The sequence below is a fragment of the Chlamydomonas reinhardtii genome, chromosome 7, assembly GCF_000002595.2.
Source record: "Chlamydomonas reinhardtii strain CC-503 cw92 mt+ chromosome 7, whole genome shotgun sequence".
NCBI classification, from domain to species: Eukaryota; Viridiplantae; Chlorophyta; class Chlorophyceae; order Chlamydomonadales; family Chlamydomonadaceae; genus Chlamydomonas; species Chlamydomonas reinhardtii.
In genome coordinates, this window is record NC_057010.1 from 4578889 (window position 1) to 4605767 (window position 26879).

The 26879-nt window shown below is 65.1% G+C and overlaps 2 protein-coding genes across 4 annotated transcripts; both read right to left on the bottom strand.

The window, feature by feature from the left end:
• Positions 1-23: 23 nt before the first annotated feature.
• Positions 24-12104, bottom strand: CHLRE_07g344050v5 (uncharacterized protein). Its single transcript, XM_043064414.1, has 20 exons — positions 11842-12104; positions 11506-11550; positions 10921-11235; positions 10477-10572; positions 10025-10099; positions 9566-9666; positions 9174-9288; positions 8693-8745; positions 8144-8351; positions 7688-7747; positions 7247-7415; positions 6863-6992; positions 5753-5934; positions 5389-5552; positions 4757-4948; positions 4429-4518; positions 3981-4148; positions 3508-3786; positions 2816-2941; positions 24-2291 (listed from the first exon to the last, which is right to left on the bottom strand). The coding sequence occupies exons 1-20, from the start codon at positions 11980-11982 to the stop codon at positions 639-641; spliced, it is 4362 nt and encodes a 1453-aa protein (XP_042922982.1). The 5' UTR covers positions 11983-12104; the 3' UTR covers positions 24-638.
• A 54-nt stretch (positions 12105-12158) lies between these two features.
• Positions 12159-26834, bottom strand: CHLRE_07g344100v5 (uncharacterized protein). Of its 3 annotated transcripts, XM_043064415.1 has the most exons (25): positions 26069-26834; positions 25591-25817; positions 25146-25255; positions 24630-24746; positions 24165-24355; positions 23805-23912; positions 23118-23539; positions 22724-22804; positions 22300-22374; positions 21627-21681; positions 20811-21235; positions 20259-20328; positions 18662-18792; positions 18404-18515; positions 17921-18016; positions 17327-17468; positions 16963-17126; positions 16439-16568; positions 16020-16123; positions 15703-15872; positions 15128-15354; positions 14253-14986; positions 13571-13700; positions 13236-13333; positions 12159-12953 (listed from the first exon to the last, which is right to left on the bottom strand). In XM_043064415.1, exons 1-25 carry the CDS (start codon positions 26630-26632, stop codon positions 12675-12677), a joined length of 4962 nt encoding a protein of 1653 aa, XP_042922984.1. In that variant the 5' UTR covers positions 26633-26834; the 3' UTR covers positions 12159-12674. The 3 variants fall into 3 exon arrangements, with proteins under 3 accessions (XP_042922984.1, XP_042922985.1, XP_042922983.1); XM_043064417.1 differs by lacking the exon at positions 22300-22374 and having other exon boundaries at positions 15703-15869; XM_043064416.1 differs by lacking the exon at positions 22300-22374.
• Positions 26835-26879: the final 45 nt, after the last annotated feature.

Below are 26879 nucleotides of genomic sequence, written 5' to 3' on the forward strand. Positions count from 1 at the left end.
CGGGCGCGTGCTAGACTCCCATACGTCACATCCCCTTACAATAGCTACGTGACTGCTCTGAAGCAGCGCAGCCAGATATGCGTCAGTGCGTGTTTCTTGGTCCGCTAAGCCGTCCAGCGACAACCGCAGCAGTTGCAGCGGCAGTAGAAACTTTTGTGCATCCTGCGCTCCTCATCCCGAGCCCACCGCACCGCACAGTACCCAAGTAGCAGCAGCCCTTCCCGCCATGGCCTGTCACGCGGCCGCAATCGCGGAGTCGCCGCATTCCGTATTTCTCCCAAACGTGGCGACCTGCTCCTGTTGAAAAGCCCTGCATAGCCCTGAAGGCCAGGGGTCCCTAGCCCAAGGCATGTTGCTGCCACCGGGCGACCTGTCCTGCCATGCACCAGAGCTTCCTACTACACATAACATAGCCCCATTGCATCGCTCTTCAGTCCTCGCGCACGCACGCGGCGACACACACACACACACACACACACACACACGCACATGCATACACTCTCGCGCGCACTCCTCTCACCTCACTCCTCTCGCTCTCCCACCTCGCCACACAACCACACACCACAAGCGCGCCTGCTAGCAGCGCCACCGCACGAACGCCAAAACACATATCAGCTGCGCCCAACGCGGGCAGGCTCTCAACCGCGGCGAGCCTTCTTCGCGGGTCCCGTCAATGGCGCCTTGCCGCCGGCACCAGCGCCCTTGCCGCCCTTGCTCGCAGCCGGTGTGGTGGGCGCGCTCTTTGCGCCACCCGGCTTCTGCTGCTGCTGTTGCTTGCCCTTCGCAGGCGCCGGCGTCTGCGCCTTGGCGGGAGCCGGCGTCTGGCCCTTGCCGCCGGCAGCCGCCGGCGTTGCTGCCGGCTTGCCGTTTGGCGTCTGCTGCGGCTTCTGCTTCTGCTGCGTCTGTGGCCGCGACTGCGGCTGTTGCTGCTGCTTGTGCTGCTGCTTTCCGCCCGGCGTCGCCGCAGGTGTCCGCTCGGCCGCCGCACCCTTGCCGCCGCCACCGCTGCTGCCGCTTGTCCGTGAGAGCGGCCCCTTGGCCGGCGCCGTTTTGGGCGCCGCCTTGGGCGCCGCCTTGCCGCCCGCCGCCTTGCCGGCCGCGGGCGTGCCACCCACCGAGCGCGCGCCCTGCAACCCGCCCTTGCCGGCCGCTGGCGCGGGCGTGGCTGCCTTGCTGGCGCCGCCCTTGCCGCCGGCCGCCTGCTGCGTCATGCGCCGGATCTCGGCCTGCAGGGCGGCAATGGCGCCGTCGTCGTCGTCGTCCTCCTCCTCGCCCGCTTCATCCTCCTCCTCGTCCTCATCGCCCATGATCACGTCTTCATCCTCATCCTCGCCCTCATCCCCTTCGCCCACACCCTCCTCCTCATCCTCCTCATCATCCTCATCTTCGTCGCCGTCCTCCTCCTCCTCCTCGTCCTCCTCCTCTTCCGCCGCCGCCGCCGTCGCCGCCGCCTTGGCAGCGGCCGCACCGCCGCGCCCGCTGCGGCCTGCTGGCTCCTCCTCCTCTTCCTCCTCCTCGTCGTCGTCCTCCTCCTCGCCCTCCTCCTCTTCCTCCTCGTCGTCCTCCTCCTCGCCCTCCTCCTCATCCTCATCGGCGGGCTCGAAGCCCGCCAGGTCGTCCAGCCCAATGTCGAAGTCGTCTTCCAGCGCGTCGCCCGACACAGTGGCAGAGGCGGCGCCTCGCCCCTTGGCCGGCGCCGGCGCCTCTTCCTCCTCCTCGTCCTCCTCCTTCTCCTCTCCATCCTCCTCCTCCTCCTCCTCCTCCTCCTCCTCCTCCTCGTCTGAAGCACCCGCTGCCGCCGCCGCTGCCTTGCCGCCGCGCCGCTGCTGCGGCAACCTCTCGCCCTCCTCCTCGTCGTCGTCCTCCTCCTCCTCCCCCTCCTCACTGCTGGCATCGTCACCATTCGCAGCCGCCGCCTTGCCGCCATCCTCCTCCTCCTCCTCCTCCTCTTCCTCCTCCTCCCGCCCGCGCTTCTGCCCAGCTGCCGCCATCTTCGCGCCCCGCAGCCGCGCCGCCGCCAGGCGCGCCAGGATAGCCGCCTCCTCGTCCTCCTCCGCCGCGATCCGCGAAACGCCTGCCTCGCCGTACGGGTCGTTGTCGACGTCAACCGCCGCAACCGCTGCCTTTCCCTTGGCGGTTTTGCCGTTGGCGGCGGCGGCGGTTTTGCCGGTTTTGTCCGGCACGGCGCCGAAGTCTCCGAATCCTGCCATGCCGCCGCCCAGCCCCTCGCCGCCCATACCCAGCACTCCCATGGATTCGAGTGTGTAGTCCAGTACATAGGTGGAGCGGACCTGTGCAGGGGTGCAGAGGGGTTGCGTGAGGTGGGTGCGATTTGAATGTGTGTGTGTGTGTGTGTGTGTGTGTGTGTGTGTGTGTGTGTTTACGAGTGTGTTAGAACAGTGCGTGTAGGGATCCCCGTTTGGGTCTGTGGCTCCACTAGGCACCTCCTCGTGAGGAACCGCTCACATCCCCTGACACCCCACCTTTGTCGCCTGCCTGTGCTCGCCACCTACCCGCCCCACGCTTGCCCCAGTCAAACCGTCCCTGCACCTGGGTGCCCCCTACGCATACGGGGCATCCAGGCTGGCAGTGCTTGTGGGGAGCCGCACGCGGCCCGCACACTGCCCGGCACCCGGTCCTCTATATACACACACACACACACACACACACACACACACACACCCAAACACACACACACACACACGTGCACACACACACACACACGCATACACAAACACACACACACACACGCACACACACACACACCTCCACCCCTCCTCTCCACCCGGCAACCCCTCCTGCTGCCCGCACCCACCAGCCTGTCCAGTCTGCTGAAGTGGCGGCCGCTGTAGGCGCTCAGCGCTGCCAGCAGCTCCGGCAGCCCGCTGATGGCCAGCAGCTTGTCGGGCGGGTGCGCGCGCAGCACCGCGCCCAGCAGCGCCTGCGGTGCGGGTGGTGCGGGTGGTGGGGGTGGTGGGGGTGGTGGGGGTGGCGGGGGTGGTGGGGTTGCATTCATGATTAAGTAAGAAGTGGGGTGGGGTTGGCGGTGGTAGGGAGAAGGGGGACGGTAAGAGGGTGTGGCTAGGGAAGAAGGGGCGAATGGGGGGGGGGGCAGAGGAAGGCAAGATGGAGATTTGTGCCAAAGCGCAGGAGGAGCTAGGTGCTAGGGGCACCTCCCGTTCTTGCTTCCGCTTGACACAGACACGCACACACACCCACACATATGCACATGCACATGCGCGCATGCAAGCACACACACACGCACATACACATACACAGGCGCACACACACACACCCAATACACACACACACACACACACACTGAATGCCAAACGCCCTGGTAGGGGGTTCCAGGCAACGAATGCGGGTGAGTATACTCAAGGTGACAACTGGGGCAACATCGACAAACGCGGAGCTCGGTAACCGGCGTCGGTATTTGTTGGTAACTGCGCGCGCGTGTATGGCGGAATTTTGTTCCGTTTGATTCTTTGTTTAACACACACGCACCTGCGATGCGTGGCAGTGCTTGGCGTTTGTGTTCCAGTCGCGGCAGTATTCCAGCGCCGTACGGATGTCGTCGTCCCCCATGGCGCCCACCAGACCAGACAGCAGCACGCCCAGCGGACCCGTGGCGGCGGAGCCGGACCCGGAGGCGGCGGCGGCGGCGGCGGCTTTGGCGGCGGCGGAGTTGGCTGTTGCGGTGGCGGCGCGGGTGATGATGGACAGCAGGCGGCCGGGGTGCTTGAGGCTGAAGGCCAGGCGGGCGGCAGCGGCGAAGTCCGAGTCCTGGGGGTGAGGGTGGTCGGGGTTCCATTCATGACTGGTTTAGGACTCCAGGCACAGCCACACCCTCCCCCACCACGTGTGAACAGGACTGCCCCCATCCCCCACCACGCCACCCGCCTCCATTCCTCCATCTCCTCCATCTCCCTCCCTCCCTCCTCCCCCGCAACTCCCCTCCTCCCTCCTCCCACACCCACCGCCAGCGCGTTCTCCAGCGCCTGCTCCTTCTCCGCCGCCTCCTCCTCCGCGGCCGCCGCCGCCGCCGCGTCCGAGTCGGTGCAGTCAGCCCACAGGCACACCAGCGCGTCGCCGCCGCCCGAGGCCAGCAGCGACTCCTGCTCGCCGCCCGCAGCCAGCGCCCACACCTGTCGTGTGTGTTATTGGTGGTGTGGGTGGTGTTGGCATGGTGTGGGTGGTGTTGGTGGTGTTTGTGATGGTGGTGTTTGTGATGGTGGTGGTGGGGATGAGATTGGTAGGTGACACACTTTGGAAAACGGTGATGCGGGGGATTGAACACGCCGAGCGTGCGGGGCGCGGCGCTTCCACCCGCATCCGAGCCCCTGCCCTTGCTCCTGCCCTCGCCCTCCTCCCCACGCCCTCCTCTCCATGTCCTCCTCCGCACGCCCTCCTCCTCAGCGCCCTCACCTTGTCCTCGTGCTGGTCAAAGGTATTGACGCACTCGCCACTGGCCACGTTCCACAGCTTCACCAGCCCGTCCGCGCCGCCAGACAGAATCTGCGACAGCGACAGCGAGAACAATGGCGTGGCGCGATAAAAAAATGTGTTTCTTTGTATACGTGTTTTACATTCTAACATGTGAGCGACGGTAGAAGAACGGCAGCAGCGAGGCGTGCAACGTGGCAACGGCCAAACTGGGTACCGGTGTCGCTCTTCAATTTTTTGCAAGGAAACGCCCCACACGCTAGGGCCCCGAACCGCTTTCTAGTACCCAGCCAACACCGCCCGCGCGCACCTGCGTCCCCGCGGTGGCGAAGGTGGCCCTCAGCACTGAGGCCGTGTGTCCCTCCAGCGTGCGCAGGCAGGAGCCGTCCGCCAGCGACCACAGCTTGATGGTCTTGTCGCCCGAGGCCGACAGCAGCGCGCGATCCAGCGGCGCAAACTCCACCGCCCACACGCCGCGCTTGTGGCCGCGCAGCACGTTGACCTGCGGCACCGCGGCAGCAGCGGCAGTGGCAGCGGGAGCAGTGGGAGCAGTGGCAGCAGTGGGAGCAGTGGCAGCAGTGGGAGCAGTGGCAGCAGGGGTTGCAAGGCTAGTTCAAGCGGGAACGGGATACAAGCAGGGGAACCAGGGAACAGCAAGTGTAACGTCAGGCGCTACAGGGCGAGTGGCAGCAGGGGGTCGGGCCAGGGGAACGCGGACGGCGTCCCACAGCCAGTGTTAAAGAGCACAAGGAAAACATTACGCGTAGGAGAGTGTATGCGATACACAGCCAGCTTCGGCGGCGGGAAGATGCGAGGATGGTAACAGAGCCCGGCTTCTCCCAACCACTGGCCCCCCAACCCCAACGAGCTCCAACGAACTGAGCCCCAGCAGCCACAACCACCACAACTGTCCAACCGTCCCAACCGCCGCAACCGCCGCACCTGGACCAGGTCCGGCATGCTCCACAGCCGGATGGTCTTGTCCTGGCTGGCGGTTGCGATCAGTTGGTCGTTGGGCGCAACCGCCACACAGTTGATGTCCTTGTCGTGGCCGGCAACCGCCGCCAGCGTGCGGAGCGCCACAGGGCCGGAGCCGGCGGCGCCGTCTGTGTGTCAGTTGGTTGGTCAGTTGGTTGGTCGGTTGGTTGGTTGGCGGGAGCCGGGTGATGCTTTGCTAATTCACATCCATGAATGCCGGTGCTTGTGCTGAGTTTGCCAGTACTCAGCTTGGGACGCGTGTGCAGTCGAAAGCGCGGATGTAATGACCTGCAACGCCCCTGCACCCCGCCCTGCCTTGCAAGCTCACCCGTCTTCCGCTTCTTGGACTTGCGGTCGCCGCTGCCGGGCCCCTCCTCCTCGTCCGCCTCGCCGACTGTCGCCGCGCCGGCGCCGTGCTCCTCCCCTCCCTCCAGCAGCGCCAGGGCGGGCGCTATGTCCCACACCTTAATCAGTTTGTCAGAGCCCACCGACACCAAGAACTTGTAGGACCTGTGATCATGTACCGTTAGCAAGACCAGGAGGGCGCGTCATGTGCACGGCATTGTACAGTCTTGCGAGTTTCAAGGGATGCAAGAGGAGATTTGCAAGGCGGAGATGGTTTCATGTAAGTTTCGTGTTGCATGTGATTGTGGTATCGCTTGAAGCATGCCGCATGGCAAATGCACGGCGCGTGTGTATATGTGTTTCGGAGCGTCTCTTAGACAGGCCGTGTTTCTCCGCAACGGTTTCCCTCAGCTTCGGGAAAAGGAAAGTAAATCAGGGCGAGTCATCACCGAGGCTGGCCATCCGAATGTTTGCACCTTGCCGCCTAAGCATTGTGCCAGGATGCAAGTACGAAGCACCTTGCCGTGTAAGCATTGTGCCAGGATGAAAGTACGACATGCGATTAGGATGGAGATCAACTGCAGCCCAGAGGTCTCAGATCGGGCTGCTTGTCCGCTTCAGGCGCCTTGCGGCGCCCTCAGATTCGGGAAAAGGAAATTAAACGAGCCGAGTCATCAACGACCTTCGAGCAACACACCATGCACCTTTTTTCGTCAGTCACTGCCTGTCCCTATCTCTGCCTGTCCCCGCCGGCCGTGCAGTGACCACACTACACATGACAAATGCCTTGTTCGCAACGCGGCCTCAGATCGGGCTGTGTCTCCGCGCCGGACCCCAGAAAGGGCCCTCAGCTTCGGGAAAAGGAAAGTAAAAGAGCCGGATCATCATCGCCGCCCTGCTTTCACACCACAAACCCCCGCCCTGCCCGCGCCCATCCAAGCGGCCACATCACGCCCGTGCCATTTCCCCTCCCTCATTCCACCCCCCTCCTCCCCTTCCTACCTACCCCACCGCGCCCCACCCCACCCACCGCGCCCCACCCCACCCACCCCACTGCTCCCACCCACCCACCCATCCACAACCCACGACCCACCTGCGAGACAGCGCCACTCCGTTGACTGCGCCCACGTGCCCCGCCCCCAGCCCCAGGCAGCGCCCGGTGCCCGCCGCCCACAGCCTCACGCCCTGGTCCTTGCCGCCCGAGGCCAGCAGAGCCGGCTGGCCTGTGTGGGGGCGGTGGTGGTAGAGGGGAGGGATGGGGATGTATGTATAAATACCAGCCCAAGCCAAACGAGATCAAACTGGAATTGGGGACGCGGATAGGGACGACGCTGCTCGTGCCCCGCCCTTCCCCTCCACAGACGGCTGCCAGCCCCCGCTGCTTACTTCCCCCCCCCCCAAATGTCAATAGTGTATGGTACCTTTGGGATTGGAATAAACTAATCCCCCCCGGCCCCCCTCCCGCCCGCCGCCTCACCCGCTTTGGGCGCTCCTCCGTCCAGGCACAGCACGATATCAGTGTGCCCCACCAGGCTGACGGCGCAGGACTGGCTGGCCAATGAGTACAGCCGCACCGCCTCGCTGTTGGTGGACACGGCGATGTGGGAGGGCTCGGAGGGGGGGCCCACGAAGCGCAGGTCAGTCACCTGGCGGCGGAAAGCGGGGGGGGGGGGAGGCACGGGGGGGGAGGCAGGGAGGAGGGGTGGAGGGAGAGCACGGGGCGGACCTCCAAGACATGCTCTAAAGCAACACACAAATCCACGTCCCCGCAGCCCTCTGCCCCGCAAAACCTGCCCGCTACCTGCCCCTGCCGCCATTCGGCTGGGGCACACAACCCCCCCTAAATCATGAACGTACCCCCCCCCTTTTTGGGCTGGTATTTGCAACCCCCGCTCACCCCCCCCCACTTCCACCCTACCTGGTCCTGGTTGCCAACCAGCTGCCGGGCCAGCACCAACTGCCGCGACCCCGCCACCTCCTGCGCGTGTGTGGGGCCAGGCGTGGGGGAGCAGCAGCAGCGATGTGTGTGTTGGGGAGCCGTGTGAGAGCGTGTGTTGTGCGAAGACTTGCGCGTGAGGTGCGGTTGCGTGCACACGAGATGCGGGTGGGAGTGTGCAGATGTGGCCCAGGGCTCATGCGCACGTGCGCGCTGCCGCGCCCCGTGCGCGGTGTGCCGTGCCATGGCTGCAAACCCCACAGCCCCGCCCTTGCATACGCGCACACGCAGGCATCTTTTGTTTCCGCTGACAATTCGGACACTCCTACACATCGCCTTTGTCCACTTACGAACAACTACACACACACACACACAGACACACACACACACACACACACACACACACACACACACACACACACACACAACTGCGCCCACCTTTGGCGTGTAGAACAGCAGCCGAGCATCCGCCGTCGCCGCCAGCAGCCCCACACTGCGAGCCGCGCCGCCCGCCGCGCCGCCGGCTGTAGCCGCGGCCGCGGGCGGCAGTAGCAGCAGGTCCGTGAGCTCGCAGGCGGCGCTGCCTGCTACTGCCACCTCGGGTGCCACCTCCGCCACACACGCCGCAGTGTCGGAGCGCCACAGCCTGTCGGGGTGAGGGCGAGGGGGTGTGGGTGGTGGGGGGTGAGGGGTTAACGTTGAACCAATCCCGTAAGGAAACTGTCGCGCGGCAAGGAGGACTGCAGCTGTAAAAGCGAGTCGTTGTACATGTGGGGGGTGGAGGGGGATGCGATGCTGGGGACGCGGCCATTGCTGGTGTGAGAGAAAGCTGGCCTCTCGCGCAAAAGGGAGTTTTTGTCGTGTTGTTGGAGACTGCAGCAGCCTCAAGTAAAACGGCCCCCGATCACTACGGTACGAACCCGCCATGCCCTAAGGAAAACGGCGGCCCCCGATCACACGCTCGCTCCCGCTCGCTCTCTCTCTCACTTGATGGCGCCCTTCTCGCCCGCAGTCGCAAAGTACACAGCCTTCTTGGAGCCCTGTGTAATGTATGTGTGTGTTGACATAATGTGGTTGGTGATACTTGCAATAGGGTTGGACTGAGTTTGGAATGCAGCTCGCACCCAGAAGCCGTTCAGGTCAGGCCAGTGCGTGCCCGAGCGCGCTGACACGACACACACACACACGCATCGCTCCCGCCGCCTTGGTCCCCAAACCGTGCCCACCCACCCCGACGGACCACCCTCGTCCCTCCCAAGAGCGCCGCTGCCCCCGCCGCCACGTCCACGCCACTCCATCCCCCTCTCCCACCCCTCATTCTCGCTTTAACCCCATCCCCTCCCCCACCCCAACCTAACCACCTCCCCTACCTAAACCCCACCCCCACCTAAACCCCAACCCCATCTAACCCCCACCCCCACCTATACCTACACCCCACCCCCCACACCACAGGCCCATCCCCCCGCACCTTGATCACGGCAGCCGCCGCCTCCGCCGTCACTCCGGGGAAGGGCGCCCCCAGCGGCAGCGCTACCAGCCCCTCCACCGCCTCAAACACCGGCACCGTGGCCAGCTTGGTGCCGCTGCGCGGGAGAGGGGAGCGGCCGCGGAGTCAGGGCGGGACACACAGACACACACACACACACACACACACACACACACACACACACACACACACACAGTAAAGACAGTGCGTGTGAGGCAGGCGAGCTGCAAGCCACAGCCAACATGCTCATAAACCCCCATCCGCACGCGACCCTACTCCCTACTCCTACTCGTAATCCTACCCCCCCCCCCCCTCTCCACTCGCCTCCCTCCCCTCCCTCCCCCCCCTCCCCATCTCCACCTCCTCCCCCTCACCTGCGCAGGTCCCACACCACCACCACCTTGTCTCGCCCCGCGCTCAGCAGTAGCCAGCCGTCGGGCGACAGCGCCAGACCCGTCACCGCCGACATATGCGCCTGGAGGGAGGGGGAGGGAGGGAGGGGCGAGGGGGTGGAGGGAGGGGTTGGAGGGAGGGGTTGGAGGGAGGGGGGTGGAGGGGGGGATGCAGGTGAGGGGGGTTGGTTGGGGGCGGGCAGGGATGAATGGGAGCGGGGAGGTTGGCGGTGCGAATTGCGGATGGGCTGCCATTGGGGATGTGCATCCTGCGACATCCTGTCCCTCCTGCACGGCCCATCGCCCATGTGCGTGTGTGCTGGCTCCAGTCGGGTTCAACAACATCACCCGTACACCCGCCGTACAAACACACACACACACACACACACACACACACACACACACACACACACATACACACACACGCTCTGACTCCCACACCTTGAGGCTGTACACGCAGCTCTTGTCCACCAGGTCCCACACCCGCACGCTGCCGTCGTCAGCAGCGGAGAACAGCTGCACGGATGAAGGGGAGAGAGCGTCAGGGACAGGGGGTGGGTTGTAAATGCCAGCCCAAACTAAACCAAAACCAACGAAAACGAGCGGAGCACAGGTGGGTTGTAGGGGGGATGGTAACACCTGGTAGCCAGCACAGCTCTCTGCCCCCGACTCAACGTATCGGCCCCGGCCATCCCACAGCCACGCCGCCTCCCCTGTTCACACGGCTTGGGCCCGACATCCCCTCTACCCCTCTGGAGCACCCAACACCTCGCCACCTAAACCCCGCCTGCGGTTCGGCCCCCTTCCCGTCCCGTAAACTCACGCCCACAACAAGCAGCACGTCCATACACACACGCCCATACACACACACATGCACACGCTCCTGCACCCACCTGCATGTTCTTGGGGTGGAACAGCACCCGCAGCACCACCCCCTCGTGCCCCCCGCTGAAGTTGTGCGTGCAGAAGCCGCCGGCCAGGTCCCACACCTGCAGGGGTGGGGAGGGCGTGCCATGAGAGGGCGAGCGGGCCAAACACATAGAAGGAAAGTCGAGCGCAAAGCGATACGGCGTCAACGCATCCACACCCGTACGACTGTCCTCCGCCGCCGGCCCGACTCTTCCTCCCGCTCCACCTCCCGCCACTCCTCCCGCTACTCCTCCCGTCCCGCGACAGCTCCGTGTCAGCCCTGTGCCGGCAGCCCAGCACCCCGGCCGCACATACACACACCCTCCACCGCCCCTCCACCGCCCCCCGTTTCAGCTTGGTTTGGTAGCGTTTGGGCTGGAATGTACACCCCCCTCCACTGCCCCCGACTCTCCATTCCCCCAACCCACCTTGACGGACTTGTCGGCCGAGGCGGTGGCCACGTAGCCCCCACTTGCATCCACCGCCAGGTCCGCCACCGGCAGCTTGTGTGCACGCCACGACCGCAGCGGCTTCAGCACCGGCACCTCCTCCCCCACGCCCGCGCCCAGGCCGCTGCTGCTGCTACTGCCGGCTGCGTCGGCTGTAGCAGCACTGCCGGTGCTGCTGCTGCTGCTGCTGCCGCCGCTGTACATGTCGTACACCCGTACGTACAGGGAGCGGGTGGCCACCACTAGGGTGCGGCTGTCGGGGCTCAGCGCCAGCGCAGTCACCGCCTCGCCGTCCTGAGGGGGGAGAGAGAGAGTGTGTGTGTATGTGTGTGTGTGTGTGTGGGTGGGCGGGCGGGTGGGTGTGACGGGCACAGGTAGGAGGTACCACTGGCTTTCGGGGCCTGCTGCAACCTGTATGGGAGCCCGACACCCGGGCTGCCTCCCACCGCGCACTCCCCGGGCGCCGTACACGCGCGAAACGTGCCGGCCTGCATGCCCACGGGACCCGCCCCGCAGCCCCCCCCACCCCACCCCGCACGCACACACAGACGCACACACACGCACCGGCTTGACGGTGCGCACCACGGCGCCCGTGGCCAGGTCCACAATCTGCACATGGAGGTGTCCAGGAGGAAGTAGCGGTGAGCAACAGTTTGATAGTTGGGGTATTACAGCTCTTGAATGTTTGGTGACGCAAGTAGACGTGGAGATGTGAAGCCTAAAGAGGGGGTTGGGGCGCTGCGCGCCAGGGTTCATTGGTGAGCCCGCCTACGTGTTGCTTGCGCCTATGAAGCCCCTTGGTGCCCCGGTGCCGCCAGTGGGCATGAATGCAAGCTGGCGCTGCTTGCTGACGGGGCGCAGCGGTCCCTGCCGGCAACCAGGGGTGGCATCTGCACGCACCTTGACCTCATCCGTGCAAGTACAGGCGAGCAGCTTCCCATCCCTTGTGACGCGAGCGGCTCCTCCAGTATAGAAAACCTGTAGCTTGGACGTCGGCCGGTAATTCGCCTTCAGCTGGAGCTGTGTCGCGGCGGCCGGCATTTTCGCCGACAGTTACACACCTCAAACTAAAAGCAACAAGTTTCTTTACTGTGCTCTTTTAAAGGTTGTATGTAATGTCCATTTGAGTGTCGTTTGGCACAGCGGCGCCGCCGAACAAGGGCTCGATATTCGATGCCCGATAAGTAAAATTGAAGTGCTAATGCTATGAAACGACGTATAGCAACCAAGGTGAGCCAAATTGCTCGGGTTTGCAGCTCGGTCCAATCGCGGGCGCATCCTCGCCTGAGCGTGTCTTCGTGCTCAAGGCGTATTTGGCGCTCGCAGCTTCTGTTATAGATTCAATGCACTTATTTGTACACCTTGGTGCCGCAATACCCGCGACTGCGCCAGCACCTTTGACACCTGCTTCCGGGCATGCACATCCGCGGCATCCCACACCCGAACCCCTCCGCAGCGGATTGACGCCCGCATACAGCTACGTGTATCAATCCGAACAGCTCAGCTCTCGCAAGTAGTGATACGGTATGCAACAATCTCGGCTTCTGTACTGCTGCACCGTTGAGCATCCCCTGCACAAAGCCTTCCACAATCAAGCCGACAGCCTGCATACCGTATTTACACATGCCACAGCCCAGCATCACTGGAATTGAGTTGAGTGCACATGATGCATCGCCAAAATTATCAGCAGTGCAATCGCACTCTCATACAATCCCTTCTTCCCCACGCGGCCTCTAGAACCACACCGCCGGGCGGCCGCCCGCACTCACGTCCTCGGGCCGCACCAGCCCCACACGCGCCTCGCCCTCCTCCCCCACCGCCCCTCCGCCCCCGCCCCCCACCACCCCCGCGGCCCCGGCCGCCACCGCCGCGGCCACCTCCTGCCCATCCGCTCCCAATCCCGCGCCGCCCAGCCCATCATCCTCTCCGCCGCCGCCGCCGCCGCCGCCGCCCGCCGCCACGCTTTGGCGCCGCCCGTACAGCCGCTCCAGCAGCAGCAGCCGGTGCGTCACCTGCGGCGAGGGGGACAGCCGTTCATGTGAAGAAAGGGGCGGGGCGGTGGCCGCGTTCTTACCATCCCAGCAGCAAATCGAAACAGAGACACGAAGACGAAGGGGCTGCACGCAGCATACGGGGCGTGGGCCTAGGGCACGAGCGGCTCCCAACAATCGGTGCCGTGGTTGCATGTGTGGCGACCACTGACCGTGTGGCCAGAGCCTGCCGCTCTGCTGCACTGCGGCACTGCCACCCCCCCCCCCCCCCACACACACACACACCCGTGCCAACACACCCACCTCCGCCAGGGCCGGGGGGTCCAGCCCCAGCGCCCCGCAGGAGCCCCACAGGGGGGCCAGGTCCGCGGATATGCAGGTGCCGGGCTTGGGGGCGCCGCCTGCGTGGGCGTGTGGGAATGTGTGTGCGTGTGTGTGTGACCAAATGCAGCCTGAAAGCGCCTGACTGCAGCACGCATTCCCGCCAATGACCAAAGCTTACGCCTATCATTCCCAATCCATCCATTTCCTCAGCCGTTCCAGTCTACATCATGCCCCCGCCCTACCCCTGCTGACACGCCACCCGCCGCACCTGCCCACCCTCCTACCCGCCGCACTAGCCCACCCGCCCATCCGACCTGCTGCCGCCGCCGCCGCCGCCGCCGACACCCGCGGCAGGCGCTGCAGCCACTCCGCCACCAGCAGCTCACAATAGCGGGCCCGCTGCACGTGCGGGTTCTCCACTGACACACCGCCGCCCCACTCCACCTGTGCGGATCGGTGTGTGCATGTGTGTGCGTGTGTATGTGCGTGTGTGTGTGTGTGTGTGTTAAAAAACGAAACGAAAGCCCGCCCGTGTGTGTGTGTGTGTGTGTGCGTGCGTGTGTGTGTGTGTGTGTGTGTGTGTTTGTGTGTGCTTGACACTATACAAACTGAGCAAAGCCGCGTTTGGGTGGTGCCTTTTTGCGCTTGCGGGGCGGGGCGGAGGCGGCAGCGGGGCGGGAGCAGCCTTGGGCAGGACTGAGGCGTGCCGAGCCAGAGCACACCCACACCTTTCCCACCATCCACATGCACCTAACACACAACGCGCGCTCAACGCCCGCAGGATGAGAAAACATGCCTGGTGTCCCTCCCCTCGCCTCCGTCGCTCCCCCCCCCCATCTCCGCCTGTGGTCCGCTTGTCCTTGCTCAGCTGAACGCCGGTACCAGTGGACTTGCCCAAGGTTCTGCTTTTAGTCCTACACTGTTGGTTTAAGTTTAGCTTGGGCTGGTATTTACAGGCCCCCCCACCATTCCCAGGTCGCCCCCACCCCCACTTGCCTTCCACGGCGGACGCGGCACCGGCACCCCCACACCCGGCCGCAGGCTGAAGCGGATGCCCGCCGCCGTCCGCTGCGCCCGCAGCACCACACGACCAGCCACCAGCAGGGAGCCACTCGAGCCGCCGCTCCAGCCGCCGCTTGAGCCGCCAGCAGCCGCCGCCGACGACGACATATCTGCAGCCGCCGAGGCTGCAGCAGTCCCTGCTGCTGGCGGCCGAGCGGGAGCTCCCGCGAATTCTCCAGCAGTGGCAGCCGCAGCCGCAAGTGGCGGCGGCTGTGGCGGCTGTTGCGGCGGCTGTTGTGGCGGCTGTTGTGGCGGCGGCGGCGGCGGCGGCGCCACAGGCAGTGCGCAGTCCAGGTACTGCAGCGCCTGCTGACGCCGGCTGTAGCTGCTGGTGCTGGTGCTGGTGCTACTGGTGCGGGCTTTAGATGTCCCGCCAAACATGAGGCCAGGTGGGGCATTGGAGATGCAGGCCCACTCGCCGCCATCGCTGCCGCCGCCGGGGCCGCCGAGGCCGCCGCTGCTGCTGCCGGGGCTGCCTGCGGCGGCACCGCTGCTGCTACTGCCGTCACCGCCGTTCCCGCAGACCGTGCTACTGCCATTGCTATTTCTGTTGCTATGGCTACTGTTGCTGCTACTGCTACTGCCATTGCTGTTCCTGCAACTGCCGCTACTGCCGGTGCTCATGTCGAGGTGCAGGTCGTGCCAGAACACCACCGCGTTCAACACGCCTGTGTGTCGTCATGGATGGGCAGCAGCAGTGGCAGAGCAGAGTAGAGAGCTAGCTCGGAGGTGTTGGCTAGCTCGGAACTGGACATCAGACTACGTGAGCCAGGCAAATAATGGCCGTCGGAAACCCGAAACGCACGCACCTTTGGCAGTGATGGGGATGTCCAGTGTGGCAGTCACAGGGTAGCCGCCGCCGCCGCCGCCACCACTGCCGCCGCCGCCACCGCCGCCGTGTACTGGCACCGCCGGCGCCGCCCAGGGGTCAAACTGGCGGCGGAAGTCAAAGTCGAACACGCGGAAGGGCGCCGTGAGGGGGCGGCAGTGCGGGCCCAGGTCCTGCAGCCGCACCGCCTCATAGCCGTCATCCCACCTGCCCGTCAAGTCATAGGTGAGTGGGTAGGTGGGCGGGTGGGCAGCAGTGTGTTTGTCGCGGTAAGTGTGTGCGTGGGGAACAGGGGATGGAAAGCAGGAAAGGTGGAGAAAAGGCGTGTGTGTGGAACCCCAGAGAAGCAGGAGGGTGGAAAAGGCACGTCATATGGCAAAGTGCACAGCAGCTTGAGCAGCATAGCCCCCTGCACCACAACACAACACATGTGTGTCCTGCCACGGCAAGCCTGTGCAACAAACCCGCCACCCAGCTCACCCACCCTGCCCACCTACCCTGCCCACCCGCCCAGCTCACCCACCCTGCCCACCCACCCACCCGCTGTCCACCCACCTGAACTTGTTGAGGGGCGACATGTCCTCCCCCTCCACACGCCGCGTCAGCATCTCCACACCCACACCCCACACGCTGGCGCCGGCCGGCACCACCTCCACACCACCACCACCACCACCACCACCATCACCACCATCACTGGTAAATGCCGCAGCCTCCTCGCCCTCCTGCTGCACGGGCATGTGTGCGGTTTATTCATTGGGCATTTCGGGCATGCAAAGCTGGCATGCTGTGGGCATGACAAGATCGGGGGCCCACAATGCACAATCAGACCTATAGTATTAGCTGACCCAAAGCACGCATACCGCACCGCCCACCTCGTCATCTTCGTCCTCGGATGTTGGTGTTGGCGGCAGGGGCGCGGCGGCGGCGCGGCGCCGCACGCACTCCAGTGTGCCCAAGACCCGGTGGCCCAGCAGGCCTGCGGTGTGTGTGTGTGGGGGGGGGAGTGGGGGGGGAAGTGGGGTGGGGCAGGGAACGGGCAAGGAGAGAGAGTGAAACTCACCATCGCCGGGAAACATGCCACGCACCTACCCACTCGCCCACCCACCCACGCACCCACCCAGCCGCCCACCCACCCGCCAACACGACCCTCACCCTTCCACATCACCCTCACACCCTCACACCCACCTTCACTCCCCCGCGCTCTTCCTCGCTCGACTGCATTGGGTTCGGTTTACTTTGGGCTTGCATCTACAGCCCCCACCCTCCCTACCACCCCCCAGCCGCCCCCCACCTGCATCGAACAGGTCACACAGCACCAGTCGGGCGCCCTCCCGCGGCAGTAGCGGCAGTAGCGGCAGTAGCCCGCCGCCGCCCCGCCCGCATGTCAGCACTTCGCCCGCGTCGCCACACACCACCGCCACCTGCAGCGTGGGGGGGCGGGGAGGCGGCGGGGGGTTCCATGCATGTTAAATAAGACGGGGGGGGGCGAGGGCGGGAAAAAGGGTTTGGTGGGTGCAGCCGGAGCGGCGGAGCAGTGTGAGGGTGAGAGCAGGTGAAGGCGGGTGTGAGGGCGGGGGCAGCAGGAGGCGCAGGAAAAGCGGGAGCAGGAGGGAGGGGGTGTGGGCAGCAGTGGCGGTTGCGTGTGTGCGCGGCCATACGCCCCACACACCACACCACCACCACCCCGCTAGTTTGGCTTGGTTTGGTGTAGTCCGGGCTGTCCTTTACAATCTCCCCAAAACACACACCGCACCCATTCCCCCACCCCACACACACGCCACCTGCCTAGCTCCACCCGCTCAGGCGCTCACCCACCTTGTGTGCCAGGCCGTTGTCCGCCGCGGCCCGCCTGGCGCATGCCGCCAGTGTGGGATGCACCTCCGCCGCCACTACCTCGTCCGCGCCCGCCGCCGCCGCCGCCAGCGCCAGTGCGGCGCCGCCGCCACAGCCCACGTCCACACCCACCACCCGCTCCACACCTTTGTGTTGTACAGCGAGAACGAAACAACAACCGTTGTGCGCATATGACTACATTCGTACATTTGCCTGTCTATGTTTATCAGAAGCGCGCCCACACAAGTAGACTACATGATGACTAAGCAGGTGACGCTCCAGCTTAAGTCCTTGCCACTTTACTAAAACACTCTCCCTCTCCCATGCCCGACCTCACTAGCCTCACCCGCCGCCCGCAGGCGCTGTACGGCGGCGGCGGCGGCCGCCGCCAGCGCCGCCGCCCGCCCGCCGTCCGCCGCCGCTGCCCACAGCGCCGGCGGCAGAGAGGCGTCCCTCGCCGTCAGCCACAGGTAATTGGCCTCCAGTACCTGTGGCCGTGTGGGTATGTGTACGGCATGAGAGGTGGGGATTTGGGGGGTGTGAAGTGCGTGTGTCTTGGTTGTGACCTCGTGCGTTCGGATCCCTGCTGCTCGCATCCCGCCGGAAACACACAGACACACATGGCATGACGCAGATACGTCTTTCTGCATTCTCCTTCCTTAAATGTGTTCTCTTGAACACACCTTTCCCTTTCCGGACGGACACACACACACACACACAAACACACACGCACATACACACACAGAACCGCCGCTTGTGCCCTATGTGCCCAGGACCCTCCCTGCGCTGTGTTTCCATGCACGCACCCCCCACGCCTATGCCTGTGCTCCGCTCGTTTTCGTTGGTTTTGGCTTAGTTTGGGCTGCTGGTATTTACAACCGCCCCCCCCCCAACACACACACACACACACACACACACACACACACACATACACACACACCTGGAATCTCAGCACCGCGGTGTTGTGTGCAGCGGTGAGCGGGTGCGTCTGGCCGCGCCACACGCGGATGGGACCGGGCAGCCAGTGCACCGCGGCCTGGCATGTGGGAGGGTGGGATTATGTGCCCGGGCCCAAAGAGTAATTTGGGGGTCGTACATACCAAACTAAACTAAACTGCAGGAAACTCGCGGAGCACAGGCAGAGGCAATTGTTGCAAGCGATGATACTTGGGGCGGGAGGGGTTGGGAGGCAGGAGCAAGAGGAGAAGGGTGGTCCAGAGATGGGGGCGGGACAGGCCAGGTCAGGTGAGGGCAAGGGAGAGGCAGGGTGGGGAAAGAGTTGTAGGCGGGCAAACAGGGGGCAGGCGCTTGCCACATCCCCAAAGTTGCAGCCCAAACCTCGAAGCTCGAAGCTCGAAGCCCGAAGCCCGAAGCCCAAAGCCCAAATCTTGGCGTGTGTACCCGCCGTGCGGCCCTGCCCTACCTGCAGGCTGCTTGCTCGGGGCGCAGGCGCTGTTGAGCCGGAGGAAGGCGCCGGCGGCGGCGGCGGCACGTGTGTGACCAGGCGTATGTCGCCGTACAGCTGTAGCTCGTACCTGTACGTCAATGTGCCGTACGCCAGTGCGTGTGCGTGCAAGTGTGAGAGCAGCACAAGGGAGGGACAAACGGGGAACCCCTGGCCCCCCCAACCCTACATACAACCCCTCCCACACACACCCCACTCCCCGCGCCCCAGCCTCACCACGCCACCACTGCGTTCCAGCGCCCCTCCGCACACAGCTCCACATCCAGCGTCCGAGCCTCACTGCAGCCGCCGCCGCCGCCGCCGCCGCCAGCGCCCGCCGCCAGCATTATGTCAAAGTGCCATGCCTCCTGCGGCCCACGGCAACAGCAGAAGCAGCAGCAGCAGCAGCAGCAGCAGCAGCAGCAGCAGCAGCCGGCGGTTGGGGTTGTAGATACCAGCCCAAACTAACCCGAACCCGTATGCAACAGAGCGAGGAGGAGAGCGTGGCCGATGCTTGACAACGGAGTGGCACGCGACAATAGTCCCCATCCCCGAAATGCGCCGAGTTCCCGGGGGAAGGTGCATGCGTGGCGGGGAGATGTGAGTGGGTGACAGCCGCGGCCGTGCTGTACGGCAAAGTGCACAGCACGCCCGGCGACCATCACCCACCCATTGCAGTTCACCCACCCCTGCCTGTGCTCCGCTCGTTTTCGTTGGTTTTGGTTTAGTTTGGGCTGGTATTTACAAGCCCCCAACCCCCACCTCCGCCCCCCCCCCCCTGGCACTTGGTCTGCTCGCCACTGCGTGCATCGTGCTCCCGCCCCAACGCTCCCCACACCCAGCGAACTGTGCTCGTTGGCTTTCTCGGCTTCGAGCAGTAAGTCTCTAAATCACTCTCGAGCCACTCCCATCCCAGCCAAATTCCTGCTAAGCCTGGCCTGCCCGCGATTTCACCCCCGGACCAGGCCCTGTCAGCACGGCGGTGGACTACTGCTGCCCCTCCTCCGTCCGCCAGGTCCGCGGACAGACTAGCGCCGTCGTGTGCCATCCGTAGCCGAAGCCGGGGTCCTGCGGCGTTCGTCTGCTGCTGCTGGCGGGGCGGGGGGGAGGCGGCGTAGAAGTGTGGAACGCCGCCCCCTCCACCACAACCACCACCAACCGCCGCAACCGCCGCAGGACCCCGTCTTCGGGTACGGCTGGTATACGACGGCGCCGCATCCATTAGCCTGCTGGTGGAGCAGTCCAATGCCGCGGCGCAGAACCTGGTGCAGGGATGAAATCAGGCTGCTGGTGCGCGGCAGCCACCGCGGGCTGCAGTGGAGGCCGTACGCTGGGGCGGCGATGATGGGACAGGGTGAGGGGCAGGTTAGTTTGGGGCAGGGGCGTAGTCCCGTACTGCGCAGCAGCGTAGGCAGCAGACCGGCTGCTGCAGTGGAGGCCACGGGTGGAGGCTCTAAGCTGGGGCGCGCAAGCCCGCCGCAGAAAGGGCGTGTTACTGTTAGGTCAGCCAGCCGCAGCGCGTGCGCCGCTTTCCTGACCGGCAGCTGCGGACTGCTGCTGCCTTGAAGCAGAGCCAGCTTGTTCCGTCAATTGCGGGCAGGGCCCCCCGCGCCTGCTGGTGGGAATGCTGCCGGGGGAATCCCAGGCCGGCTGCTGCTGCTCGGGGGGTTGCAAGCAAGGTTGCAAGCACCAAACCCAATCACGTGTTGCAGGGGCGGCACCGCGCACGTGCTGCCAACCTGACGCACACCGCCCCCCCACCACACACACAACACCTCCCCCAGGGGCTCTCAAACACACAAGAAGCACGTCTGCCACCCATGTGCGTACGCACCTGGGGTTGGGACAGGGGCGTGTAGGCGTCCTCCGCCAGAGGCGACCCCAGGCCGGGACTGGGCCACCACCTACACCAGAGGGAAGGAGATTACATTCATGATGATGTAAGAAGGGGGAGGGGAGGGGAGGAGATTCATACAATCATGATAATGTAAGAAGGGGGAGGGGAGCGTGCATTGCGGGTGCGAGTGCGGGTGTGAGGGAGCAAGTAGGCAGAAAATCGTCCAAACAAATGCCAAACGAGTGTAAACTGACAACCCAAAACGGGAGGAGGCCGGCGCCGTGCGGCAGAGGACGCGGATTGGGGTCAGGGCAGGTAGGTAGGCCGAGTTGTGAGCGTGTGTGAGGGCACGCACTGAGGCACGGAAAAAGGACTGTTTAGATCCGGGGCTATCGCCACCTCCGGGGTTACCGGCGTCTGTGGACATGCCAGCGGGTGCAACTACGGAAGGAGGGCTGAAGGCAAGCGCTAGCGCCGGCAGAATGTGGTGGCAGCTTGCGTAAACGATAGAAAACAGAGGCCCATTGCGCCACGCCCTCACGCCCTCACCTGTACCGGTCCAATGCCCGCATGTCCAACGGGCGTGGCAGTGGCGGCGGCAGTGGGCCGGGCGGTAGTGGGCCCTGCGGCGAGGGGCAGCGAGGGCCGCTGCCCTGGACGCCTGCTGAGACCCCGGCGTCTGCTGGGTCCAGCGGGGTAGGCGCCGGCTGTGCCACGGGGACCGGCGCCAGCGACGGCGATGCGGCACCAGCAGCATTGAAAACCTCCATGGCGGCCGCCGCCGGCGGCGCCGCCGCCGCTGGCGGCGGCGGCTGTGGCTCGGGCAGTAGCAGCTCCGCCGCCTGCACCCACACGGTGGCGGCGGCGGGCACGCACAGTGGCCGGTCCCGGGTCATGAGCGCCGCCGTGGCGTGTCGTACGGCGGGCAGTAGGCCACAACCCAGCAGCCCGTCTTCCAGCAGCTCCGTAGCCACCTGGGGGGAATGAGGCGAAAAAGGGGGGAGCGTGGGAACTGGGCAGATAGCAGGGCCTTATAGATACCAGCTCAAACTGAACCTAACCCGTGGGGAAGGGTTTGGGAAAGTTTGGAGGGGGGTTCGAAGGGTTTTGGCACGGACGGGGTTGACACGGGAGGGGTAGCGGAGAGGGAGGTGGAGGCGGGGGCAAACGAGGGGCAGGGTTCGTGTGGCGCGTGTCTTGCGTGGGGTCCAGGCACCGAGCCACGCCTGGCCCGGCCTGCCAATGTCATGCCACCTGAGTCCATGAAACCCCTTCACAATCACAAGCGCACACACACACACACACACACACATACACACACACACACACACACACACACACACACACACACGCACGTGCACCCACCAGCACGTTGCAGCACACGGGCACATCTTCCACCAGCCGCAGCTCCGTGGGTCGCCTGGGGGGTGGGGGTGATGGTGTTACATTCATGATTATATAAGAAGTGAAGGCGTAGCCAGCGGGAGCAGTAGCATAGCAGGCGCGTTGTTACCGATGTCCGTGAAGTCCAGCAGCCGGCAGCTCCAGCGCGTAGACCCGCCGAAGGCTGCTGCTGCTGCTCCCCCATTTGCCCTAAGGACTATTGTCAGTAGGTTGATCGTATCGTAGTGGCGTCAGCAAAGCAATCGCATAACGCTCAGTAACGCTCGGATGCATATATATGCAGAGCGAGTGACGCGACCGCCGCTCAAGTTCCCTAGCCCCGGCTTGCTTTAGACGCATCCGCAGGCGCCGCGCCGGACACCGCGTTACGCATGCACAGAGTGGGGCCGAGGCAGGCGGGGCCGGTCAAGCGCGGCGCAAGTAGCACCAGAACAATACCCGAGCGACCCCGCGCTGCTAGCTAGGTGGAATAATGGAGTGCCGTGCGCGGAGTAGGCATTGAGCAGAACACGGGCTTTGTAGGCAGCGAAGATAAAATACCCTGGGGTCAGAAAAATTAAGCATCAAGTACCGTATGTGATGGGTGCATGCATGCGGGCACGACGCTCAGACACGGGGACGTGGGGGAAGGGGCAAGCTAGCAGGCACGACGCGGCTCCGTCCGGAGATAGAGCTCCCGCCGCCGTGCCCACCCCGGGAGTAACGGGGGCTGGGGGGTGGAGGGAGGGGAGGGAGGGGAGGGAGGGGAAGTATGGAGGGAGTGGAGGTATGGAGGGAGTGGAGATGTGGAGGGAGTGGAGATGTGGAGGTAGTGGGGGTGAGGAGGGAGGGAGCGGGTGGGGGATGCAGTTCCGGCGGGCTAGGGGGGCTTGGGGCTGCTTGGCGGGCGGGCAGCAGCGGGCTGGCGTGTGGAAATGGTTACAATCCGCGTCGGTGGGGTGGTGGTGGTGGTGGTGGGCGGGGGGGGGGCGGTTGCAAGGATGTGGTTGACGGGGTTAGGGAAGCGAACGGCAGAGCTGATGCCATACGACGGCCCGCATCAACACTGCCGTACTCACTTGTACACCACCCGCCACCGCTCCCGACTGACACCCGACGCCGCCAACACCTCAGCCGCCGCCGAGGCGCCGTACAGCCACCTGCAAGTGTGTGTGTGTGTGTGTATGTGTGTGTGAGGGAGGGAGGGGCGGGCAGGGGGGGGGTCAGGCAAGAGGGGAAGTGAGAAAGTGAGGATGTGCGGGGTGAGCGAGTAAGGGTGATGTTGTGCGGGAATGACAGCATGCTGCCTCCTCACCCCAGCTCTTGATGGGTTGGCTTGTCACCCCTTCAGACACAAACGCACGCGCGCGCGCACACGCACATACACACACATATCACTCACATCACACATGCACACACACACACATACACACGAAACACGAATCAAACACACGAATTAAACACATGAATCACCTCTCGGCGCACGTGACGTGGTGCGCTCCCGCCCTCAACGCCGCCAGGGCCAGCAGCCCCCCACACGAGCCGCCCAGCAGCAGCACACGCACATCCCGTACATCGCCCTCCTCCTCCTCGTCCACCTCCTCCTCGTCCACCTCCTCCGCAGCCTCCTCCTCCGCAGCCTCCTCCTCCGCAGCCCCCACTTCCGCAGCCCTCTTGTTCCCAGCTTCTGCTGCTGCTACCCCATCCACCGCCTCCGGTGCCGGCGGTGCTGGGTCGGCGTGGTGGCTACTCCCGGTAGTGCTGGGGCGGCGGCGGCGGCGGCGGGTGCCGCCGGCGGCATCCCGCACCGCGGCGCGCACGGCCGCCGTCACGGCCTTGACTCGGGCGGTGTCGTGCAGGGCCCGCAGCAGGAGGCGCGGGTAGCGCAGGTCGGTCTGTGGATGGGGCGAGCGAGGCGGTGGAGAGGGGAGAAGGAGCGGCGGCAGTGGATGGGTGCGGCAGTGGGTGCGGCAGTGGGTGTGGGTCGGGATGAGTGGGATGGGACATGATTTGGGGGCGGGCGTAGAGCTTGTGTTTGCTTTTCCCTTAATCTCTTTTGAATCATGTCGGATGCGGTTGCAATGGCGTTCTCTTCATGGCGGGGCCTCCCCACGCCCACCCATCCACCCACCAATGCTCTTATCCAGCCACCCGCCCCACCTGTATGGTCACGAAATTGAGCGTGTCGCGCGTGCGTTCGTCCAACTCGGCGGCCCGCGGCGTCAGCAGCAGCCGCGGCAGCAGCTCCTCACAGCGCAGCGCCACTGCCTGTGCGAGTGTGCGTGTGTGTGCGTGCGTGTCAATGAGCACGAGGACAAACAAGACTGTTTGCGTGTGCGCCTGTGTGCGCGTGTACGTGTTTGCGTGTTTTCGTGGCGAAAGGGAGAGCAAAGGCTCGTGTGTTTGCACGGTTCAGTGCGCGCGCGTGCGTGCTCGGGCGACCCATTGCCGTGCCGTATTATCCAACGAATCAGGCGCTTGCCGGCAGGCGCCCCCAAACATACAACAAACTGTACTCACCAAGGCGTCGCTCTGGCCGCCACTCGACAGCAACAGTCCGCCGCCGCCGCCGCTGCCGCCGCCGCCAGCCGCCTGCGCCGCCGCCACCGACCCGCACGCGGCGGCGGCGGCGGCGGCAGGGGCCGAGGTGGCGGCGGACCCCAGCGCCAGCAGGGGCCCGGGCTGGGGCGCGGGCAGCGCCAGGCGGCAGCCTGTGGGCCGCCCGGGCATTTGGATAGATTCGGGGATGGGCGTGAGGACTGCAAGCAAGGACTGGGTGGTTTCAGGGCGTTCAGGCGTGTGTTAAAAAACGAAACGAAAGCCCGCCAGGCGTGTGTGTATGTGTGTTTGTGCAGCTGCGTGCGGTTGTCAGGTTGTGTCCAATGGGTAGGGGAGGGGGCGCGGGGAATCGGCCGGGTGAGTGGCTGCGCACGAGCCGTTGGTGGGGGCGGGCTGGCGCATGTTCGTGCGCTCAGGCTCACTTACCCGCTGCGGAGCCCCACGGCTGCTGCTGCTGCTGCTGCTGCTGCTGCTGCAGCACCCGCGCCGCCGCGCCGTCCAGGGCCGCACGCAGCTCGGGGTGGAGTGGGTCCAGAGCCAGGCCTGTGTGTGTGTGCGCGTGTACATTTGTGTGTGTGTACATGTGTACTTGTGTGTACCGTATGTGTGTGCGAGTGTGTATTTGGTAGGGATTGGGTTGGGGGCGTGCTCAGGGCGGGGGCAGGAAGCAGTAGCGACGACGTGATGCGCGCGTGTGTGTGTGTGTGCGTGTGTCTGTCTGTGTGTGTCTGTGTGTGTGTGTGTGTGTGTGTGTGTGTGTGTGTGTGTGTGTGTGTGTGTGTGTGTGTGTGTGTGTGTTTGGTAGGGGTGCGTGCTCGCGGCGGGGGCGAGAAGCAGCACGCAGCGACCACGTGAAGGCGTGGCGTGGAAGCTGATGTGGGGCGGGTGGCAGGGTGAGTGATTTGGGGGTGTGTGTGCCTGTGTGTGCGTGCCCTCCCTCACCTCGCTCCAGTGCCGCCACGGCGGCTGTGGGCCGCCCCAGTGCCACCAGCGCCCGGCCCCTCAGCAGGTGGCCGCGCAACAGCGTGCGCAGGCCCACGCCGTCAAGCAGCCTGCTGGGAAGTCAGGTTAAGATGAAGGGCGGGGGTAGCTCATTACAACCAAGAACAAGCCATTGTGGGTTGGCGGTCAGGAGCGCCCTCGTGCTTGGGACGAACTATGGTGCGGCGAGGTGTGCTAGCTGGGCGGCTGGACGGCGGGAAACTCGGAGGGCCACTGCTGGGACAGAGCTGACACACGCGGTCTTTATGCGCCCATAAGGCCCTGAATCTTCTAGCAGCCTTCAGCCATCCACTCTCCTTCTCCGCCACGCCACGCCACGCCATTCCACGTTATCCCACGCCACGTTCCGCCAACCACATCCCACTCATTCCGTCCCCACACGCACCCGACCGGCCTCACGCCCAGCTCCGCCACCACGGCCTCCGCCGCCGCCAGCGCCTCCGCCGCCAGCCCCGGCGGCGGCGCCGCCGCCAGCGCCGCCGCCGCCAGGTTGGCTCGCGCCACTGGCAGGTCGCGGTGCGTGCGGCCGCCCGCCGCCGCCGCCGCCAGCGCCGCCGTGAGCGCCGCCGCCGCTCCCATGTGGTCGCCCCGGCGGCTGAGATCCACCGCCGCCTGAGGTTTGAATAAATTGTGGTAATAAAGTTACATTGGTGATCAGTTGTCAATTGTGGTGGTTGCACAACGATCCATGGATGGTCCGGTTTTAGGCGGTGGCTGAATGCCTCGCATGGTACTGCATCTCAGCCCAGACTACCGTACCAGACCTAGATAGGTGGCACGCCACAACGACCCACACGGCCACGTGCCACGTGCCGCCGCCCATCCACACGTACCGCCGTACACACAAGCATCCACCCGCCCACCTTGTTCATTTGCGCCAACGTCACACACGGTGCAGAGCGGCGAGAGTGGCGGCACGCCATCAGGCCCCACTGCCGCTCGAACTCCGCCCGCCGCGCTGCCAGAAGCTGCCGGGGGTCGGCTGTAGCTGCCGCCGCAGCAGGCGCCGCACCTGCGACTGCTGCTCCGTCTGCTTCCGCTCCCCTTCCAGGTCCTGACCCCGCCGCCCCCGCCGCCACTGCCGTACACGCCGCCTCTGCCGCAGCGTCGCATGACTCCGATGGGCCTCTGGGGCCATCCGGCCGGTCCTGTGGCGCCGCCGAGGCTGTTCCCGTCCCCGCTTCCGCCACCGCCAGCACCGCCGCAGCAGCTGCCACCGCGGCTACCGACGATGCTCCCGGGTGCGCCTGCGGCTTCTCAACCTGCTGGCTGGCCCATTGCTGCCGCTCCTGATTATGGTAGTGGCGGTGGGGATGGGGCCAGTGCTGAGACGGCTGTTGCGGCGGCGGAAGGGCCGACGTCGCTGCTGCTGCCTCGAGCGCCCGGCCTCGGTCGGGCCCACCACCGCCTTCCTCGCCGCCTACCATCCCACTCGGACTCACGCCTCGCGCAAACACAACTGCAACTATGTTAGCTAGATGAGATGTGCAGCAGGGCGACGTCAACTAACGCCGACCGCATGCCAGGTACGATGTTGGAAGGTCTTTCACACGGAAACGAAGTGTAGTAGCATGTACTGCATGTCTGTGTTGTTTCCCTTTTTATGGCGTCGGGAGCGCCTGAGTCCGCGTGGAGTTACCGGCAAGTCCCTCGGATGTGCCGAGGGACCATGAT